This window comes from Eschrichtius robustus, chromosome 2 (assembly GCF_028021215.1).
Source record: "Eschrichtius robustus isolate mEscRob2 chromosome 2, mEscRob2.pri, whole genome shotgun sequence".
NCBI lineage: Eukaryota > Metazoa > Chordata > Mammalia > Artiodactyla > Eschrichtiidae > Eschrichtius > Eschrichtius robustus.
Window position 1 is genome coordinate 57,649,373 of NC_090825.1, and position 23,677 is coordinate 57,673,049.

The following is a 23,677-nucleotide window of genomic DNA, read 5'->3' on the forward strand; positions in this document are numbered from 1 at the left end:
TTACCCTTTTTTCCCCCTAGCCTCTGTGAGTATACTGAATTCATTATTATTACTTTTATAATGTATGTTTAATCTTTCAGGAATAATTTTCTATTTCAACAATAATTTGATATTTGTATTCAGTTCTGTGTCTCTACTTAACAATAATTTTTTAGATGTGATTCTTTGGTTTCAGTGCTCACTTTTGCTCTTTTTTTTTTTTCCTTCAATAAAGCTGATCCATTCTGAACTCTTAATTTTGATTCTGCTTTTAATAGGCAATAAGATTTCAGGTAATTTTTTTCCAAGAAGGTTATTGGAGTAATCTGTTTTCTGAAATCTTGTGTATCTAAGGGTATATCTTTGCTTCTTTCACACAATAAAACCAATTTTATCTGGCTAAATAAATTCTTCAGTCAAACCTTTTCCCCTCAAGACTCTGCCAACACTGATCCATTATATCTGGGCATTTAATATTATAGTACAGTAGAAAATTCTGGGGCCTGCCTGTCCTCATTCCCTTGCTGGTAACCTGCTTTTTCTGCCTAGATGCTTGAGGACTTTTAATTTTTTGATCATAGGGATATTGTCAGACTGTGTCTATAGAATAGGTATAATTTAATGATTTTTTCCTAGAAAACAGTAAGACCTATTGATTTGCCTTTTTTGGTTCTTTTTTTTTTTTCTTAATTAATTAATTAATTTATTTTTAGCTGTGTTGGGTCTTCGTTTCTGTGCGAGGGCTTTCTCTAGTTGCGGCGAGCAGGGGCCACTCTTCATCGCGGTGTGCAGGCCTCTCACTGTCGCGGCCTCTCACTGTCACGGCCTCTCTTGTTGCGGAGCACAGGCTTCAGACGCGCAGGCTCAGTAATTGTGGCTCACGGGCCTAGTTGCTCCGCGGCATGTGGGATCTTCCCAGACCAGGGCTCGAACCCGTGTCCCCTGCATTGGCAGGCAGATTCTCAACCACTGCGCCACCAGGGAAGTCCTTTGGTTCTTTTTAAGCTTTCTAAAAGTTTTTGTCAGTTGTAGCTGTCAGTTGTTACTTCTGACCTCATTTTTCTGATTTCTTCCTTGGAGAAGTGTGATCTGTTATCTGTCATATTTGTATGACATCTTGTTTGATAATTATACACTTCTTTTTCTCCACATTCTGGAGGGACTCTTTCAAGTTTAATTTCATAGCACTGCTTTGATACTTTGTCACCTCGAATCTTCTCAATTTGGTTTAAATTCCGCTCTTGCTCTTTTTTCTTCCTTGTAGGACTTTCTCGTCTCACAAAGCTCCGTTTCCCTGTCATCCTGTTGGCCTGTGGTCACATCCTATACTCCCTTCATGGCCTTTTGGTCCTATTTTATGTCTGTTTTGTGTCTCTTAGGGAGGACACATTTCAAATATCCAAATTTTTCTTCTCCACTTCTGGATTTCGTAATATTCAGTGGCTCCCTCTTCCTGTGAGTTTTCAGTATAACTTTGTTCTGTGGTACCTCCTAGCTTCTGCTTTTTTCCTTATCCTTTCATTCTCTTGTTCTGGGGTGAGGGGAGAGCCATGCCATTTTGATGTTTGCCTGCAGGACCAGTATGTGGACCAGCCTGGCTTTTACTCATTGGCCATTGAGGTGTTGGCTAGGTGCCGCCGGAGACCTACAGCGGGAGGAAGGTTGTGGGCTCAGCATCTTGCTCGATTCTCAGGGGGCTGTAGTCACTGTGTGACGGGCCTCAGTGAGCCCTGCCACCCTTGTGGAAGGATTCTTCTCCTGACGTTTCTGATAAGCCTCCGGCTTCTGCATCTGCACACAGCGTCTCGGGGTGGGGGTGGGCAGGATGAGGGTGTGGTGGTAGGTGATGTGAAGGTGGGAGGGCAGAGGGGGCAAGAAGATAGCAGCCTGGCAGGAAGTAGTCCCCATGCAGGGAGCTCTCTGAGCCTGCCGGACCCGAGGGGGCAGGCAAAGTATTCCCTTACTTCTTTCAGTGAGATGCGGCCACATTGTTTCGTGAAGTAAAATGTAGGCAAGCTGCTAACTCTTCTCTTTTAATTTGGTTAGTAGGGATTCTCTCGGAGCCTGACAGTACATTTTTTCTAGCATTGTTGTGCGTTTTTCTTTCTTTCCGTCTTCATAGGCGTTTTCCCTGGGGTGCGAGCAGGCAGTTGCCATATGTCAGAAGTCCCTTACTAATATAGGGCATATAGTAGTGAGTTCTCAGGCAGACGCAGAAGTGTATGTCATGCATGATTTCAGGGTTCATAATCGATAAGACCCTGTGCAGAAGGGGAAAAATCTCTCCAAGGAAATTAAAATATTAACAGTGTGTTCTGCTCCAGTGGTGGGGCTACATGTGATTTAAATATTTTTTCTTTCCTTTTTAAGTTTTCTAAATATTTTTAATGTTTACGTGTTATTTTTATAATGACCCTTAAAAGCATGATGTAGTCATATACATTTCACTTTGCAGATTAACTTAAATAAGATGGACACTGTTCTATTTTTTCCTTTTGTTCCAGACTGTAATGCAAATGTACATAAGGGCTGTAAAGATGCCGCCTCTCCGTGTACCAAGGTAATCTCTCAGTCGTGTGTGAATATTACATGCTTGTATGCAGCTTGTTGCTTCATGATATCTGTTTAGGTTTTTAGATTTGCTAGTTATTACTGTCTAGATTTATTTTTAAAGTGGTCGTTGTAGTGGTAAAATAACACATGCTCAAAGTGTATACCTATTCAGTTAACTATGCACTTGTAGAAGTAGAGGGAACGCTCCCTTTGCACTACATGATGTGGGTGGGTTAGGCTTTCCGTCAGGACCTGCTTGGTTTACCAGTGCAAACCCTGAGCGTATGTAAATGAAGTCTAGAGCAGTAATTCTCAAACATCAGCACACATCAGAATCGCCTGGAGGGCCTGTTAAAACACAGATATCTGGGCCCCACTCCCAGAATTCCTGATCCAGTAGGTCTGGGTGGATTCTGAGAATTTGCATTTCAGACATGTTCCCAGGTGATGCTGCTGATACTGGGACCACAGTGGAAGGCCCACTGGGCTAGAGGAATGTTCTCTGTGTTTGGGGGTGGGCTTGAGTAGATGGAGGTATTTATCATTGCGTTCCTTTGTCTCCCACTCTAAAGCCATGCCAGAAATGCACATGAGTGAGCATGATGATCCTTCAGAGGGAAGCATGGAGTCCCCAACTCTGTGTTACTTGAAACACACATTGTGTCAGGTCACAGAGTTGAGGATGACATTTCAGTGCTCAAGGTCATTGTGTCCTGTAGGCGGGAGGAATAGCCAGGAACAGAAAGAATAGGAGAAAGGCAGCGCTGATAAGAACTCCTTTTTGAGCCTGGGTTTGCACACAGGAGCTGGAGATTTTCGGTTCCATCGGGCTTTTCCTGAAGCTGGGATCTTGCTGAGACGTGCTCATGAGGCACACCTTCCTTATAACTTGCTCATCTCATTGTCATAACATTTTTCTCTTTGTTGTGTTTTATGTCTTTTGCTTTGAATTCCTCTGTTTGAAATAAGACAACAAAGAAAATGGTATAGATAAGAAACCTGTTCTTGTAGTCCAGTGGTGCTTTGATCTTACTTTTTGTGTTTCTAATGTTCTTTACAGAAATTCCAAGTGAAATATAATAAGAACAAACCGCAGACCATCCTTGGAAGTAAGTGATGTGGAAAACGGCAAGAACTTTTTTCAGTTTCATACATACACACATTTTTTCCAATGTAAAATACCCCATTCTTTTGTTCTCTCATTTGCCCAGTTATTCCTTCTTTCATAGCATATGCTGGGTGTAATTGGCATAATTTTTAGTTATACAAAGAAGTCAAGAATGTCATAAACTCTGGCAGACTACTAGCCTTTGCGCTACATGTACTATATGATCTTTATATTAGGGAAGGCTGAATGGAGGAGGTATTATGATGTTGCCTCAATTTTAAGATGTGAACTAGTGTAATACGCACTATTGATGACAGCCTTTTGGGGGAAAAGAGAAACACTACATTAAATGTACATAATTTTATGTTTTCCTAACGGTGGCACATATTTATCTTGACCAATACATACCATATGGTTCTTAAGAGTCACAAAGTTAGGAAAAAGTCTTCAAGTTGAGAATTTATAGATTCTTATCAGTCTCTGTTGCTCATTATCAGATCAACCTGCTTCTTTTTAGTAGCCGTGCCTGAGGCTGTGATCTCATCAGCTGCGTTAGGATGGCAGTTGAAATTTCAGGGCATACCTGAGTTTTGTTTGCATATGCTTAAACTCAGTGGTTCTCTTTTTCTTGAATTAATACGTTGTTGAAATTTAAACAATTTCTCTTAGATAATTGGCAGTCCATGATGACAGTCTTTACATTGCTCGCAAAGGTCAGTCACACCATTGTCCTCCTGAGTGAAAATCCTTTGATTTGATGTGAGCAATTTTGCAATTTCTTTTGCCTCAAATATGACATAGCTTGCCTTGTGGCAGGCATTTTAAGTTTGTGGTCACTTTTCACTTCAATGCTGCCATAGTGTAACCAGTGTTTTAAAAGCCACTTGAATCGGGGGTCAATGAAACATGCAAATTAATGGCGACGTATGACTGTGTGTGATGTTGCACAAGGGTAAACTAGTGCAGGCAGTAACAAGTGTGACATTGTTTACTCCCCTGCTTCTTCACCAGAAGTCCTTTTGACCTCAGTTGGAATGTACTCCTCAATTCCATAAGGTTAAGCATGAAAATAATTTAGAAGCACCTTAGAATTGATAGAATACCATCTGTTCCTCCTCTTAACTTAGGAATAACATTAACTCATACATGTGTAGAATCCTTTGTAATATCTTAGGGTTCCATATAAGTATTTTTCCCCTTTACTTAAGAAAGGTGTGTGCCAAACCCATAATATTATAGGATTGAAATATTTTCGGAGAGTCACTCTTTAATACACATCAAATGTAAATGCGTGGATGCCCATAACATTTCAAACTGACCAGAAAGGTACTGAAGCATCATTTCATTTTCCACATGTGAGAGAGAACAGCCCAGCTTGGCTTGAAGGTTTCATCTGCCTGACATTCTTATACCATAAAGAACAGACTCGGGGCTTCCCTGGTGGCGCAGTGGTTGAGAGTCTGCCTGCCAATGCAGGGGACACGGGTTCGAGCCCTGGTCTGGGAAGATCGCACATGCCACGGAGCAACTAAGCCCGTGAGCCACAATTACTGAGCCTGCGCGTCTGGAGCCTGTGCTCCGCAACAAGAGAGGCCGCGACAGCGAGAGGCCCGCGCACCGCGATGAAGAGTGGCCCCCGCTCGCCGCAACTAGAGGAAGCCCTCGCATAGAAAACAAAGACCCAACACAGCCCAAAATAAATAAATTAATTAATTAAAAAAAAAACAAAAAAAGAACGGACTCCCCAGCATTGTTCCAATCTGTCTACATGCTCTGTGTGTGTGTGTGCTTGTTTATACACACAGTGTATGTTCTAGTAATAGTGCTAATAACACCTTGTATCTATTTAAAGCTGGCTCTAGGGAGTACACGCAGTGGTTTATAGGCAAGCAGTCCCAGTGTTTCCCCATTCCATTTTCTGGTCTGTTTGTGTAATTCCAGCCACCCACAGTCTCCAAGTGGATATGCTGAAGCAGGCCTGCAGCCTGGGTACCAGGAGGGTGTGAACTGGAAGGGACATTTGAAGCAGGTGTTGGGATGTGGCAGGGAGACTAGTTTCAAGTCTGGGCTTGTGACACATTAGAAGTGGCCATTGGAGTGTTCAGCTTTCTGGCTTTTAAGAGACCATCTTTACTCATTGGGATTACTGCCCGCTATGGAAACCTCATGAAGCATCCATTCTGATTTCCAGATTCTTCATTTAGAGACGTCCCACCGCCTGGGCTCTCCTTGCACCCTTCCTCCTCCATGCCTATTGGGCTGCCGACCGGGAGGAAGGAAACAGCAGGGCAAGTCCATCCATTGTCCAGAAGCGTTCCAGGCACCACCTTGGAAAGGTAAGGCTCAGCGTGGTCTTACACCTTGACGTCTCAGAGCTGCTGCCGGGGCTGACTTTCCTCCCTGTCCTTCCAGCTTCAGGAGGTCAGGGGCATCCTTGGAGTCCGACAGTGACGGGAGCACCTGGAGAAGCAGGTCGCAGTCTGATGAACTGTTCCAGCCCATGGGCTCTTCTCCCTCCACGGACTCCTTCTTAATGGAAGGTGAGGAGAAGATGCCTTTGCATTTACTTGGGTTTCTGTGAGCATTTGCCGAAAGGAAGGTTTTCTGAAGGATGTAAGATGGAAACGTTTTCTTTTATTCTTTTTAAAAGAATTCTGTTTCATGGTGTCGCTTAGCTACAGGTTCTTCTGATTAAAAAGAATGAAAATTGAGCCACAGAGGAGACTCCCAGATAGTGACCAAGGAAACATGATGCATTTTTTTAAAGGGACATATTCCCCAAAGAATATGTCATAAACGTCATGAAGAGAAAGAAATATGTGCTTGTTCTTCTTTAAAAAAGTTTTACAGCTATTGATGAATTGGTATAGGATCATACATTAAAAATATATATTTCAGTGACTTAAGACTGGACTTGCCTGGATCTCTCAGATATTTATCCCCGTATGTTGCCTCCTACTTCTAGGGGAATAAAAGCATTTTTAAAAAACATGTTTTTGGATAGGACAATCTGGGGAATTGCTTGTTGTATCCTAGTGGTATTAATAGGCAAAGGAAGACCAAATGACGGGAGAGTAGTGATGCAAGAAAGGGGTGGACTCTTCCCCAGGAATCTGCTTATTTTAAATCCATTGTCATCACATCTTGACTTCTCTGAGCTAGACTCTCTCTAAGGAGTGCCATTTGGACAAACAATTTAGTTTTCCTGAAAGGGGTGTATGTGTGTTGTCAAATTCTATCAGAAAAATCTGTACTCACATGTGACTGGAGGCCTTATACCCTGCTTCATGTTTATATTAAGGACAGCAAGCCAAGTAAAGAGCAAATAAAGTGGACAAGTACAAGATTCAGTTTTGAGTAAACAGCGCAAAGCAACCCGGGGCAAAAGAAATCAGTGGGTTTAAGATTCTGTAAGCACATCATGGACTCTGCAGGTTTCCAAAAATAAAACTAAAATAGAACAAGTCAAAAAAAAACCAAACAAAAGAATCTTCAATTTTTTTCTTTTCTTGGCATATGCACAATCACTATTTTATTTTATTTTATTTTATTTTATTTTTTAAATTATTAGCACCTTTAATTATTATTTATTTATTTATTTATTTTTGGCTGTGTTGGGTCTTCGTTTCTGTGCGAGGGCTTCCTCTAGTTGCGGCGAGCGGGGGCCACTCTTCATCGCAGTGCGCGGGCCTTTCACTATCGCGGCCCCTCCCGTTGCGGGGCACAGGCTCCAGACGCGCAGGCTCAGCAGCCGTGGCCCATGGGCCTAGTTGCTCCGCGGCATGTGGGATCTTCCCAGACCAGGGCTCGAACCCGTGTGCCCTGCATTAGCAGGCAGACTCTCAACCACTGCGCCACCAGGGAAGCCCCAATCACTATTTTAATACCTGATTCTGCTTTGCTTTCATGAGCGCGATCTTGATTTGAACCATTTCACTAGTTTGGTTTCAGATGTTTCAATTGCATATCACAGTATTTTGGCTTAGTTGTTTCTATGTTCATAGCAGGCTTCTTTAGGGTGATGAATCCATAAACATGGGCACTTGTGAAGGTCTGTTTGTGTTATGTGTGTTCACCCACTTCTGGCTTTTCTTTTCTTTCTTCAACGCACATTAGATGTCGTGGATTCGTCTCTGTGGAGTGACCTCAGCAGTGATGCCCAGGGGTTTGAAGCAGAATCTTGGAGTCTGGTGGTGGACCCCTCATTCTGTAGTAGGCAGGAGAAGGATGTCATCAAAAGACAGGATGTCATTTTTGGTAAGCATTTCAAACATTCTCTCTGGGCTCCAGCAGTGTGGTGCAGAGGAAAGTGCATGGCGTTTGAAACCATACATACCTAGATTCAAGCCTAGGTTCAAATCCCGGTTCTACCATTTCCTAGTTACTTGGTCTCAGATAAAATGTTTAACTCACCTGGACCTCAGTTTTTCCTTTTGTAAAATGGGATAATGATACTCTGGATTAAAATGTTGTGAGGCTTCAATGAGGCATTGTCTGTACCTGGTATAAGCAAATTTTATGTCTTCTCCCCTTTTCAAGTTTACTTAGGCACGGTCTCTACTCTTTCACCTCTTCTGTTGTACGAATCACAGTGACCGTTCCCATATTTTAAGGTAGGGTAGTCAGGGCTGCTGCATGCAGGGCCCTGTGGTTTGCCTGCACACAACCAGAGACTGCGACTCACATAGACGCAGAGGGATTGGCAGCACCTGGCTTAGGGCCGTGTGTGATTGTGTGCCTCAGTCCTGACTATGGAGTTCAGCTGTGGGAGGTTTTACGATTTCATGCTATTTGGGGTGAAGGCCGTCTGAATTCAGGGAGGTTAGATTATAGACTAGTTAGGAAAAAATGAAGTTTAAAAAATTTTCAAGTATAAAGTAGATGCTAAAAAGTGGTTCCAAGAAGATACCTTACTTTAAATATGAGATTAACTCTTAGTTTTTGCTAATCCTGTGTGTGCAAAGCATGGGCCGCAAAGTCCGGTAGCGACGAGGGCCGCTTTTCTCTTGTGTGAAGTGATGGTTATGTAGATCAGAGGAGCCGATGTGTAGTGTGCTGGCATCTCGGGCTGTGCAGGTGGGAGCTACCTTGGAAAGAGTGATGCTGTCCCCTTTACGTATTTCTCACGTAATTTATATTATGCTATAATTTTTCTTCATTTATTTCTTGATTTCATATATTATTAAAAATAATCTCACCCATTTGGGATGAATTATCATGTCGTGTAGTTCACAGCATGGCCTCAGGGTCAGAAAGTCTTGTGTTCCAGGGAAAATCCTTCACCTCTCTTCTTCATGTCTCTCTTTTAAAGATAAGGAAAATCATTCCTATTTTGGGGGTCATAATAGATAAATGGATTAACGGGTATGGTAGATGCTTAGTATGGAGTAGGTATTAAAAATATGGTAGGATAGGGCTTCCCTGGTGGCACAGTGGTTGAGAATCTGCCTGCCAATGCAGGGGACACGGGTTCGAGCCCTGGTCTGGGAAGATCCCACATGCCACGGAGCAACTAAGCCCGTGTGCCACAACTACTGAGCCTGCGTGTCTGGAGCCTGTGCTCCGCAACAAGAGAGGCCGCGATAGTGAGAGGCCCGCGCACCGCGATGAAGAGTGGCCCCCCGCTTGCCGCAACTAGAGAAAGCCCTCGCACAGAAGCGAAGACCCAACACAGCCATAAATAAATAAATAAATAAATTTATTTAAAAAAAAATATGGTAGGATACAATAATTAATAATAATAATAATAATTTAAAGTTAGTTCCCAATTAGAGTTTTGTTTATGATAAAATAATAAACAAGGCTACATTTAGATTTGTTTACCCTCCATGGCTGATGTTTTGTGTTCTTTTTCAAAACATGAACATGAGTTTGGAAATACTCATTAATCTAGAACTTGTACTTCTGATGCTCCTACAAATTGTGAATTATTGTTTTCTCTCATGATGCATTTTTAAAATTGAGATATAGTCACAAAAAATTGAGATATAAAATTCACCCCTTTACAGTGTGTGATCTATATTGTAGTATATTTGTAAAGTTTTAGTATATGTATAAAGTTGTGCAACCATCAACCACTATTTAATTCCAGAGCATTTTCGTCACTCCAGAAAGAAACCCTGTGCCCATTAGCAGTCACTCTCCTTTGTCCCCTCCCACCAGTACCTGGCAACCACTAATCTACTTTCTGTCCCTATGAATATGTCCCTATGAACATTACAATATTTAGTTTTTTGGACCTGGCTTCTTTCACTTAACGTATTGTTTTCAAGGTTCATCCATGCTGTGATAGAAATCAGCACTCTATTCCTTTCTGTGGCTGAGTAGTATTTCATTGTATAGATATACCACAGTTTGTTCTTCTAATCATGACTTGATGGTCATTTTGGGTTGTTCCCACTTTGGGGGTCACATGGTACCTTTATGTTTAACCTTTTGAAGAACTGTCTGTTTTCCAAAGCAGCTGTACCATTTTACGTTCACACCAGCAATGTATGAGGGTTTCAATTTCTCCACATCTTAACAAGGCTTCTTTATTGTTCATCCTTTAAATTACAATTATTGTAGTGTGTGTAAAGTGGTGTCTCATTGTGGCTTTGGTTTGTATTTCCCTGATGGCTAATGATGTTGTGCATCTTTTCATGTGCACATTGGCTACTGGTATATCCCTTTAGAGAAACATCTATTCAAATCTTTGGCCTTTGAAGTGGGTTTTTTTGTTGTTGTTGAGTCATAAGAGTTCTTTATATATTCTGGACTCAAGTCCCTTATCAAATACATGATTTGCAAATATTTTCTCCCATTGTATGGGTTGTCTTTTCACTTTCTTGATGATGTCCCTTGATCATGACACAATGTTTTCTCCTGGAGAAAATGGAATTTCAGAGACAGATCCAGTAATAGAAAGGACCTACTTTTGTATGCATTGAGGAACTTTATTATATTTAATTCAACATAATTCACCAAATTAATTGTGCTCCTACTCAATGCAAAACACACACACACACACACACACAAATGAAAGAAGGAAAAGGAAAGAAAAGAGGTAAACTAAGTTTTATTTTATAGAGCATTCAGGGGAAAATAAAACCTGGTTCCCAACTGAAGATACGTCAAGATGTTAGCTGGTTATGTTATGAAAGTTTGATACATTGGATTCTTACATCTTGGACTTGACTTATACATATCCTCATATAATGTCTGGAAAAAAGAGAATAGTTTAATATTTTGAGCTTACATTAAATGTTTAATCAATGCTGACCTCAACAGTAGAAGAATATTATTATTCCTAAACATTTTCTCTTTTTTTTTAATTTGTGTAACATACAGTGTTTAGCTACTAATTTAGGTCAATAGGGATACTTTTTAAAAAATTGAGGTATAATTGACATACAACATTATATTAGTTTCAGGTGTACAACTTAATGATAATTGTCTATATTGCAAAATGATCACCACAGTAAGTCTAGTTAACATCAGAGGACACTTGTTTTAAAGCTTGTTTCTGCTCACCTGTTTCAGAGCTAATGCAGACAGAAATGCATCACATCCAGACCCTGTTCATCATGTCTGAGATCTTCAGGAAAGGGATGAAGGAGGAGCTGCAGCTTGACCACAGCACTGTGGATAAAATCTTCCCTTGTTTAGATGAGTTACTTGAAATCCACAGGCATTTCTTCTATAGTATGAAGGAGCGAAGGCAAGAATCCTGTATTGGCAACGACAGGAATTTCGTCATCAACCGAATTGGAGATATTCTAGTACAACAGGTGAGAAAGGTTTAAAAGTCTTAAAACCTCAAAGCCTAAAGGTATGCAGACTGTCTAGAGTATTCAAAGCCTGCAGAGAACTGGAATTGATTTCATTATGATTATTGACAGATGGGTTTAGCTGGTTGTCTTTTGTTTGATGTTGGTGTGTATGACCTATGTCTGAGAGTTTTTAATAGCCAGTGACTCTTCTATGTGTCACAGGACTTGGCTGGAGAAAATTTACTTAGACTTCTTTTTTTTTTGCCACGCTGTGCGGCTTGCAGGATCTTAGTTCCCCAAGCAGGGATTGAACCCTTGCCCTCGGCAGTGAAAACGTGGAGCCCTAATCACTAGACCACCAAGGAATTCCCTACTTAGACTTCTTGATGTGATGGGCTCTCTAGTAACATGCCTTCCTGAGTGGCCCATGATAGTCTCACCAATATCTCCAAGATAAGTGCTGCCTAATTTTAGGAGGAGGGAAGCAGATCTATTATCATGAAAGCCCTGGAGTTCATGCCTGGGGGATAAGACAAGCAAATCTCACTCAAAGGTGGCACTTTTTAGGTGCTTGGGATGTTTGAAGCATCGGTGAGAATGGGCTGTGCCACTCTCCTAGTTAAGAAAAAAAAACACCTTACTTTTGACAATTTGTATTGGTCCCCAATCTCTCTGAAAGAGGCTCTGCATTTAAAACATGCTAATACAGAAGTTAAATAACATGTATCCAGCAGCCTTAACATGGCAGGGACTTTCAAGGTACTTCCATTATACTACCTCACTTAACCATCACAACACAGTGATGCAAATATTTATTTTCCCTAAAACTGAGGCATGGAGAAGTAATGACTTTCTCAAGGTCACACATCTCATAAGTGGCATAGCTGGGATCTGAGTTAAGAATATATCTTTGTGATATCCACAGTGACATTCTGGGGAAGCTTTCTACCATCACTAGTCTGTAAGTCCCAGTAAGGCAGGGAGTCTCGTCTGTTTGGTTACCACTGTATTTCAATACCTAGAACAGTGCTTGGTACTATAAATATTTATTGAATGAATGGGTCACTTGGGAAAAACACACCAGGAATTCACTCCAATGCTATGTTTTGCAGTCACTTACAGCATTTGAGGAAAGGCATGGAGATCTATCCCTAATTACTTTAGTTTGGCATTCTCTAAGTAGATGCCAAAATGTCCCCTCCAAAATATTAATTTTGTATCAGTTTCACCCTGTCACACACACCAGTCGAGTTTAGCTGTTGGTCTATTGGTTAAACATTTAAATATGCTTAAATACAAATATTTTTAATACACAAAAAGAAAAAAGAATACTGACAATTGCCCAAAATCTTCTTCCTCATGTCTAACAATGTAAAAATCCACACTAGTAATAAGTTTCTAATCAAAGCACTATCTGCTTTGCATGTTATCTTTAAAGTCCTAGACCTGTTCCGTCTTCATAATTCACCTGAAACATATACAGTGCCAGGTTAAGAGACCGTAAAGTACTTGGGAAGACAGTTTGAATAAAAATGTCTGTTTGTGTCTTGGTGAACTTGAATCCGAGTGAGTGCATTCAAAAATGAAGTGCGAGATTATTTTATCATTTGAAAGTATTTGCATAATCTCTCTTTCCTTGATACAAACAATCATGACTTTTAATTCTAATCATTTAAAACATTTTTTCGTTCTTGTGTCACTTTCATAGTTAACAAAAATTTCACATCTTTACCAGATATATTTTTTATTTAATTTTATGGAATTTGAGGACAAGTTTTGGGAAATTGGCTATTACACAGGGTGAGCCTGGTGGTCTTTTGGATGAAAAGGAAAATCCTCGGTATTCGTAGAAAAGGATTAAGTCTGCTTTTGTATTCCTGTTGGTGGACATGCTTAGTGGGTATGGCAAGGGCTTCCTTCCAATACTATGTAAATAAAATTATCTCCTGAAGAATATATTAGCAAAGTCCTCAGACAATGGCTGTGGGAGTGGCACTCTGTAGGAGCAGGGGGAGAGCAAGCTGTTGAAGGATGTATGAGAGAGTCTGGGGAAATCCCACACTCCAACCTCGGGGACTCCATAGATCTCAGGAGGCTGGGCTGGAATATGATGGTAATTTAGTCAGTGGGAACTTCCGGTGTTGGTGAGAAATTGTGAACATGTGGAGCATACTTGATATATAGCAGTGGTTTTCCAATTTCAGGTACATAGGAATCTCCTAAAGCTTGTTAAGAACGAGGTATTCTGTGCTCCCGACCCCTAGTGTGTTGTTTGATAGGATTGGGTCAGGGGGTTGGCATTTTAAAATTATTTTTTCCCCAATGGTAATATCTTACAGAGCTATAATACAGTACCACAACCAGGATACTGATAGGGATACAGCAAAACGCCAGAACATTTCTATCACAATGAGGATTCCTCATCTGGCCATTTTATAGCCACACCTACTTCGCTCCTGTCCCCAACTGCTGGCAATCACTAATCTGTTCTTTCTATAATTTTGTCATTTCAATCCAGTTATATAAATTACATACATGTTATATAGATTATATACACAGTACGTCCCTTTTGGATTGGCTTTTTTTCAACTCAGCACAATTCTCTGCCTCATCTAGATGGCTGTGTATGTCAGTAGTTCATTCCTTTTTATTGTTGAGTTGTATACCAGAGTATGAATGTACCACAGTTTGTTTATTTATTTATTTTTTAACATCTTTATTGGAGTATAATTGCTTTACGATGTTGTGTTAGTTTCTGCTGTATAACAAAGTGTATCAGCTATACATATACATATATCCCCATATCCCCTCCCTCTTGTGTCTCCCTCCCACCCTCCCTATCCCACCCCTCTAGGTGGTCACAAAGCCCAGAGCTGATCTCCCTGTGCTATGCAGCTGCTTCCCACTATCTGTTTTACATTTCGTAGTGTATATATGTCAATGCTGCTCTCTCACTTCGTCCCAGCTTACACTTCCCCCTCCCCGTGTCCTCAAGTCCGTTCTTTACATCTGCATCTTTATTCCTGTCCTGCCCCTAGGTTCTTCAGAACCACTTTTTTTTTTTTTAGATTCCATATATATGTGTCAGCATACGGTATTTGTTTTTCTCTTTCTGACTTATTTTCACTTTGTATGACAGACTCTAGGTCCATCCACCTCACTCCAAATAACTCAATTCGTTTCTTTTTATGGCTGAGTAATATTCCATTGTATATATGTGTCACACGTCTTCTTTATCCATTCATCTGTCGATGGACACTTAGGTTGCTTCCATGTCCTGGCTATGGTAAATAGTGCTGCAGTGAACATTGTGGTACGTGATTCTTTTTGAATTATGGTTTTCTCAGGATATATGCCCAGTAGTGGGATTGCTGGGTTGTAGGGTAGTTTTGTTTTTAGTTTTTTAGGGAACCTCCATACTGTTCTCCATAGTGGCTATATCAATTTACATTCCCACCAACAGTGCAAGAGGGTTCCCTTTTCTCCACACCCTCTCCAGCATTTATTGCTTGTAGATTTTTTGATGATGTCCATTCTGACTGGTGTGAGGTGATACCTCATTGTAGTTTTGATTTACATTTCTCTAATGATTAGTGATGCTGAGCATCCTATCATGTGTTTGTTGACAATCTGTATATCTTCTTTGGAGAAATGTCTATTTAGGTCTTCTGCCCATTTTTGGATTGGGTTGTTTGTTTCTCTGATATTGAGCAGCATGAGCTGCTTGTATATTTTGGAGATTAATCCTTTGTCAGTTGCTTCATTTGCAAATATTTTCTCCCATTTTGAGGGTTGTCTTTTCGTCTTGTTTATGGTTTCCTTTGCTGTGCAAAAGCTTTTAAGTTTCATTAGGTCCCATTTGTTTACTTTTGTTTTTATTTCCATTTCTCTAGGAGATGGGTCAAAAAGGATCTTGCTGTGATTTATGTCATAGAGTGTTCTGCCTATGTTTTCCTCTAAGAGTTTTATAGTGTCTGGACTTACATTTAGGTCTCTAATCCATTTTGAGTTTATTTTTGTGTATGGTGTTAGGGAGTGTTCTAATTTCATTCTTTTACATGTAGCTGTCCAGTTTTCCCAGCACCACTTATTGAAGAGGCTGTCTTTTCTCCATTGTATATTCTTGCCTCCTTTATCAAAGATAAGGTGACCATATGTGCGTGGGTTTATCTCTGGGCTTTTTCTCCTGTTCCATTGATCTGTATTTCTGTTTTTGTGCCAGTACCATACTTTCTTGATTACTGTAGCTTTGTAGTACAGTCTGAAGTCAGAAAGCCTGATTCCTCTGGCTCCATTTTTCTTTCTCAAGATTACTTTGGCTATTCGGGGTCTTTTGTGTTTCCATACAAATTGTGATATTTTTTGTTCTAGTTCTGTGAAAAGTGCCATTGGTAGTTTGATAGGGATTGCATTGAATCTATAGATTGCTTTGGGTAGTATAGTCATTTTCACAGTATTGATTCTTCCAATCCAAGAACATGGTATATCTCTCCATCTGTTTGTATCATCTTTAATTTCTTTCATCAGTGTCTTATGGTTTTCTGCATACAGGTCTTTTGTCTCCTTAGGTAGGTTTATTCCTAGGTATTTTATTCTTTTTGTTGCAGTGGTACATGGGAGTGTTTCCTTAATTTCTCTTTCAGATTTTTCATCATTAGTGTATAGGAATGCAAGAGATTTCTGTGCATTAATTTTGTATCCTGCTACGTTACCAAATTCATTGATTAGCTCTAGTAGTTTTCTGGTAGCATCTTTAGGATTCTCTATGTATAGTATTATGTCATCTGCAAACAGTGACAGCTTTACTTCTTCTTTTCCAATTTGGATTCCTTTTATTTCTTTTTCTTCTCTGATTGCTGTGGCTAAAACTTCCAAAACTATGTTGAATAGTACTGGTGAGAGTGGGGAGCCTTGTCTTGTTCCTTATCTTAGTGGAGGTGGTTTCAGTTTTTCACCATTGAGGACGATGTTGGCTGTGGGTTTGTCATATATGGTCTTTATTATGTTGACATAAGTTCCCTCTATGCCTACTTTCTGGAGGGTTTTTACCCTAAATGGGTGTTGAATTTTGTCAAAAGCTTTTTCTGCGTCTATTGAGATTATCATATGGTTTTTATCCTTCAGGTTCTTAATATGGTGTATCACATTGATTTGCGTATATTGAAGAATCCTTGCATTCCTGGGATAACCCCGCTTGATCATGGTGTATGATCCTTTTAATGTGCTGTTGGATTCTGTTTGCTAGTATTTTGTTGAGGATTTTTGCATCTATGTTCATCAGTGATATTGGCCTGTAGTTTTCTTTCTTTGTGACATCTTTGTCTGGTTTTGGTATCAGGGTGATGGTGGCCTTGTAGAATGAGTTTGGGAGTGTTCCTCCCTCTGCTGTATTTTGGAAGAGTTTGAGAAGGATGGGTGTTAGCTCTTCTCTAAATGTTAGATAGAATTCGCCTGGGAAGCCATCTGGTCCTGGGCTTTTGTTTGTTGGAAGATTTTTAATCACAATTTCAATTTCAGTGCTTGTGATTGGTCTGTTTATATCTTCTATTTCTTCCTGGTTCAGTCTCAGAAGGTTGTGCTTTTGTAAGAATTTGTCCATTTCTTCCAAGTTGTCCATTTTATTGGCATTTAGTTGCTTGTAGTAATCTCTCATGATCTTTTGTACTTCTGCAGTGTCTGTTGTTACTTCTCCCTTTTCATTTCTAATTCTGTTGATTTAAGTCTTTTCCCTTTTTTTCTTGATGAGTCTGGCTAATGGTTTATCAATTTTGTTTATCCTCTCAAAGAACCAGCTTTTAGTTTTATTGATCTTTGCTATTGTTTCCTTCATTTCTTTTTCATGTATTTCTGATCTGATTTTTATGATTTCTTTCCTTCTGCCAATTTTGGGTTTTTTTTTTTAGTTCTTTCTCTAATTGCTTTAGGTGTAAGGTTAGGTTGTTTATTTGAGATGTTTCTTGTTTCTTGAGGTAGGATTGTATTGCTATAAACTTCCCTCTTAGAACTGCTTTTGCTGCATCCTATAGGTTTTAGGCTGTCGTGTTTTCATTGTCATTTGTTTCTAGGTATTTTTTGATTTCCTCTTGGATTTCTTCAGTGATCTCTTGGTTATTTAGTAGTGTATTGTTTAACCTCCATGTGTTTGTATTTTTTACACCTTTTTACCTGTAATTGATATCTAGTCTCATAGTGTTGTGGTTGGAAAAGGTACTTGATATGATTTCAATTTTCTTAAATTTACCAAGGCTTGATTTGTGACCCAGGATATGATCTATCTTGGAGAATGTTCCATGAGCACTTGAGAAGAAAGTGTATTCTGTTGTTTTTGGATAGAATGTCCTTAAATATCAATTATGTCCATCTTGTTTAATGTATCATTTAAAGCTTGTGTTTCCTTATTTATTTTCATTTTAGATGATCTGTCCATTGGTGAAAGTGGGATGTTAAAGTCCCCTACTATTATTGTGTTACTGTCAATTTCCCCTTTTATGGCTGTTAGTATTTGCCTTATGTATTGAGGTGCTCCTATGGTGGGTGCATAAATATTTACAATTGTTTTATCTTCTTCTTGGATTGATCCCTTGATCATTATGTAGTGTACTTTTTTGTCTCTTGTAATAGTGTTTATTTTAAAGTCTATTTTGTCTGATATGAGAATTGCTACTCCAGCCTTCTTTTGATTTCCATTTGCATGGAATATCTTTTTCCATCCCCTCACTTTCAGTCTGTATGTGTCCCTAGGTCTGAAGTGGGTCTCTTGTAGGCAGCATATATACGGGCCTTGTTTTTGTATCCATTCAGCCAGTCTGTGTCTTTTTGTTGGAACATTTAATCCATTTACATTTAAGGTAGTTTTCAAAATGTATGTTCCTATTACCACTTTCTTAATTGTTTGGAGTCTGCTATTGTAGGTCTTTTCCTTCCCTTGTGTTTCCTGCCTAGAGAAGTTCCTTTAGCATTTGTTGTAAAGCTGGTTTGGTGGTGCTGAATTCTCTTAGCTTTTGCTTGTCTGTAAAGGTTTTAATTTCTCCGTCAAATCTGAATGAGATCCTTGCTGGGTAATCTTGGTTGTAGGTTTTTCCCTTTAATCACTTTAAATATGTCCTGCCACTCCCTTCTGGCTTGCAGAGTTTCTGCTGAAAGATCAGCTGTTAACCTTATGGGGATTCCCTTGTATGTTATTTGTTGCTTTTCCCTTGCTGCTTTTAATATTTTTTCTTTGTGTTTAATTTTTGATAGTTTGATTAATATGTCTGTCAGCGTGTTTCTCCTTGGATTTATCCTGTATGGGACTCTCTGCGCTTCCTGGACTTGATTGACTATTTCCTTTCCCATGTTAGGGAAGTTTTCAACTATAATCTCTTGAAATATTTTCTCAGTCCCTTTCTTTTTCTCTTCTTCTTCTGGGACCCCTATGATTCGAATGTTGGTGCCTTTGATGTCGTCCCAGAGGTCTCTGAGACTGTCCTTAATTCTTTTCATTCTTTTTTCTTTATTCTGCTCTGAGGTAGTTATTTCCACTATTTTATCTTCCGGGTCACTTATCCGTTCTTCTGCCTCAGTTATTCTGCTATTGATTCCTTCAAGAGAATTTTAAATTTCATTTATTGTGTTGTTCATCATTGTTTGTTTGCTCTTTATTTCTTCTAGGTCCTTGTTAATTGTTTCTTGTATTTTCTCCATTCTATTTCCAAGATTTTGGATCATCTTTACTATCATTACTCTGAATTCTTTTTCAGGTAGACTACCTATTTCCTCTTCATTTGTTTGGTCTCATGAGGTTTTACTTTGCTTCTTCATCTGCTACGTATTTCTGTGTCTTCTTATTTTGCTTAACTTTCTTTTTGGGGGTCTCATTTTTGCAGGCTGCAGTTTCGTAGTTCCCATTGTTTTTGGTGTCTGCCCCCAGTGGGTAAGGTTGGTTCAGTGGGTTGTATAGGCTTCCTGGTGGAGGGGACTGGTGCCTGTGTTCTGGTGGGTGAGGCTGGATCTTGTCTTTCTGGTGGACAGGACTGTATCTGGTGTTGTGTTTTGGGGTGTCTGTGAACTTATTATGATTTTAGGCAGCCTCTCTGCTAATGGGTGGGGTTGTGTTCCTGTCTTGCTAGTTGTTTGGCATGGGGTGTCCAGCACTGGAGCTTGCTGGTCATTGAGTGGAGCTGGGTCTTAGCATTGAGACAGAGATCTCTGGGAGAGCTCTCGCCGATTGATATTACGTGGGGCCGGGAGGTCTCTGGTGGTCCAATGTCCTGAACTCGACTCTCCCACCTCAGAGGTCAGGCCTGACATCCAGCCGGAGCACCAAGACCCTGTCAGCCACACGGTTCAGAAGCAAAGGGTGGAAAAAAAGAAAGAAAGAAAGAAAAGTTATTAAAATAAAAAATAAGAAAAATATTATTAAAATAAAAAAATTTTTAAAGTAATTAAAAAAAAAGAAGAGAGCAACCAAACCAATAAACAAATCCACCAATGATAACAAGCACTAAAAACTATACTAAGATAAACATAAAAATCAGAATCTAGTCAGTCCCATACAGCAAACCCCATGTCTACATACAGTTGCTCCCAAAGTCCACTGCCTCAATTTTGGGATGATTTGTTGTCTGTTCAGGTATTCCACAGATGCAGGGTACATCAAGTTGAGTGTGGAGATTTAATCCGCTGCTTCTGAGGCTGCTGGGAGAAATTTCCCTTTCTCTTCTTTGTTCGCACAGCTCCTGGGGTTCAGCTTTGGATTTGGCCCTGCCTCTGCATGTAGGTCGCCTGAGGGCATCTGTTCTTCGCTCAGACAGGATGGGGTTAAAGGAGCAGCTGTTTCAGGGGCTCTGGCTCATTCAGGCCGGGGGGAGGGAGGGGTACGGAATGCGGGGCGAGCCTGCGGCAGCAGAGGTCAGCATGATGTTGCAACAACCTGAGGCACGCCTTGTGTTCTCCTGGGGAAGTTGTCCCTGGATCACGGGACCCTGGCAGTGGTGGGCTGCACAGGCTCCCAGAAGGGGAGGTGTGGATAGTGACCTGTGCTTGCACACAGGATTCTTGGTGGCTGCAGCAGCAGCCTTAGCGTTTCATGCCCGTCTCTTGTGTCCACGCTTATAGCCGCGGCTTGCGCCCATCTCTGAAGTTCATTTAAGCGGTGCTCTGAATCCCCTCTCCTCACACACCTTGAAACAATGGTCTCTTGCCTCTTACGCAGGCCAAACTTCTTTCCGGACTCCCTCATATTTTAAGGATCATGCTTTTGATGTCAAGTCTAAGACCTCTTTGTCTAGCCTGAGATCCCAAAGATTTTCTCCTATTTTTTTTTTCTAAAAGTTGTATAGTTTTATGTTTTATATTTAGGTCTGTGATCCATTTGGAGTTACTTTTTGTATAAAATATGAGACTTTGGTCAAGGTTATTTTTTTTTTTTTTTGACCTGTGGATGTTCAGCTGCTCCAGTATCATTTGTTGAAAGGGCTGTCCTTCCTCCAATAAATTGCTTTTGCCTCCTGTCAAAATCTATTGGGCATTTTGGGTTCCTATTTTGTTCCATTGATCTATGTGTATCGTTCCATAGTCATAATTGCAGTAGTTATAGAATAAATCTTGAAATTGACTAGACTGAGTTCTTTTACTTTATTCTTCTTTTCCAGAATTGTTTTTATCTATTCTAGTTCCTTTACCTTTTGATATAAATTCTAGAATAATCTTGTCTATATGTACAAACACTTGCTGGGATTTGATAAGAATTGCATTAAACTTGTACATTAATTTGGGGAGAATTGACATCTTCACTATGTTGAGTCTTCCAATCTATGAACATGGTATATTTATTTAAATCTTACTTGATTTCTTTCATTAACATTGTGTAGTTTTCAGCACACAAGGCCTGTGTATGTTTTGTTAAATTTATACCTATATATTATTGTTGGTGGTTTAAGGATCATCTCGTAAGAGGTGTTGGCCTCAAGCATAGATAAAACCGTGAGCAAAGTTGAAAAGACCAGAGATAGGGATGTACATTTTAAGTACTTTCTAAGGAGGTGTAGGTGTCTTCTGGTTTCTGTTACAATGATCTTCAACACCCACATGTATACATAGGGTCATCAGAGTCTGAAACATTGGCATTCAAATTATTCAGCTGTTTCTCTCCATACCACCTTATGATTCTAAGTTGTTCCCATGTAGATTTTTCTACAGAGATTTTTCTGCAGATCAAGGTTATTGAAATATCCAGCCCACATCTCTACTTGTGTCCATTAGTTAATAAATTGGCCTTCTGGTTACTCATCTTTCTCTGTCATCTTGGCTAATGATAACCTGCCTGTTGATCCATTTGTGATGACAAAAATTAAATTCCCAACAAGGACTGAGTTCATGGACATGATCAGTTACCCAATGTAAATGTCAACCTTCCTGAGGATCCCCAAATGTGCCCCACACCCTTCAATCTATAAAAGTATTAAAACTATAAATTGAAATTATAAAGTTGCATAAACACACAAAAATAGAAGATATCAAATGTTTTTTATTGGGCTATTGATAAATGAGTTAGTTCAATATAATATAATCACATTAGGTTGATGTCTTCCTCTTACCTCTTGACTACTTCCTCTTACTTTAATTTAAAAAGTATCTGGGGAAGAGAAGTGATTGCGGTCAGAAATTCCTGGATGTTTATTCTTTATTTGCAAAGAATGTACTGAAATATATGAAAATTCCATGTTCTTTTTAGTGTTTAGAACTGACTAAATTTATAAACCATCACTGAAATATTTTTCTTCTCAGTTTTCAGAAGAAAATGCAAATAAAATGAAGAAAATATATGGGGAATTCTGTAGCCATCACAAGGAGGCTGTTAGCCTCTTTAAAGAACTCCAGCAGAATAAAAAGTTTCAGAATTTTATTAAGGCAAGTATTTTAAAACTCTGTTACAAAATGGTAAGCCAGCATGAAGTTCATGCTTGTTTTTTAGATGATCTAACCAAGTTTCACATCTAGGTACTGTTTTTCAGGGTAGAAGGAAGTGATAGGTTTGTGGCAAAGATAGAAAGCCTCTTTTTCTGTGTTAGTAAAATATTTCTCCCAAATTATTTACTTTTGCATTTATATTTGCGAAGCCATGTTCTCCATACTTCTGAGCACCTTTGTAATATCCTGTGAAGCTTTTCATGCCCTGACAAGTTATAAATCAGAAGAACCACAGTAAAAATAAAGAACCCACCCCACCCCCACTGGATTAATTTGAAGCAAGTCTGTGATGCACATCATTTCATATATAACTTGTATCGCTGAACAATATATCTTTTAAAAATTACGGTGGCATTATTACACTTAAATACACAATAATTCTTTAATATCTTCAAACAGCTGGCCAGTAATCAAATTTCCCTCATTAGCTCATAAAATTGGATCAGGATCTGACCAAGGTTTATATATTATCCATGGGGGGTTATGTCTTTTAAATCACCTTTTCATTGAATGCTTCCCATCCCATTTTTTTGGTGTCCTACTTACTTATTGAAGAAATTCGTCCTTTAGAGTTTCATAGATTCTAATTTTTTATCTACCATTTTAAGAGTGCTACTGGATTCTCCTCCTTTTTTTAAAAAACATACATGTGTATTGAGAACTTGAAAATAAGGCTTTGAGATATTTAGAAAAAAGTTGCCCGGATTAGAGGAAACTTAAATGCTATGATGAATAATAACAAATGTAGAGGAAAACCTGTTAGAAAAATGAACAGTTAATTGCAAACTCATGTTCAAAGTGTAACTTTGATTTGTGAGTAATTTTCAAAACTTCTGCTATTCATGAATCTTAGCACTTATAAGTCTTAAAACCTGCTCATTTTTGGAATTAACTCTAAGTACATCAGTGTAACTTGAAACTTCTTAATCTTGGAGAGTTGGGTTATTGAAATTAATTTCAAAGTATACAATTTAATGACAATATATCAAGTTTTAATTAATGATACAGTGTGTTATATCTGAACAGAATTATACTGTTGCAGATTCTTTGTATTATTAAATTCCTACCTAAAAAGAAAATACAGGTAGTGTTTGTGTATATTAAAATTAAAAAATATATACATATATATATATATTTTTTAAGCTCCGAAATAGTAATCTTTTGGCTCGACGCCGAGGAATTCCAGAATGCATTCTGCTGGTCACTCAGCGCATCACAAAATACCCTGTCTTGGTGGAAAGGATATTGCAGTACACAAAGGGTGAGTGATGACTTCTGGGATAAACATTTGCCTCTTTCATTAGTTTTAAACATAGCTGAGGTGTTGTAAACAGCT

The 23,677-nt window shown here is 39.3% G+C and overlaps 1 protein-coding gene across 1 annotated transcript in view; it reads left to right on the forward strand.

Moving 5' to 3' along the window:
- Positions 1 to 23,677, forward strand: part of ARHGEF28 (Rho guanine nucleotide exchange factor 28) — a 285,463-nt gene that overhangs the window by 225,907 nt on the left and 35,879 nt on the right. Inside the window, 8 exon segments of the mRNA XM_068535504.1 lie at positions 2,484 to 2,539; positions 3,593 to 3,641; positions 5,832 to 5,976; positions 6,053 to 6,180; positions 7,757 to 7,897; positions 11,162 to 11,409; positions 22,159 to 22,281; positions 23,485 to 23,602. Of these exon segments, the coding sequence (XP_068391605.1) occupies positions 2,484 to 2,539; positions 3,593 to 3,641; positions 5,832 to 5,976; positions 6,053 to 6,180; positions 7,757 to 7,897; positions 11,162 to 11,409; positions 22,159 to 22,281; positions 23,485 to 23,602 (1,008 nt within the window).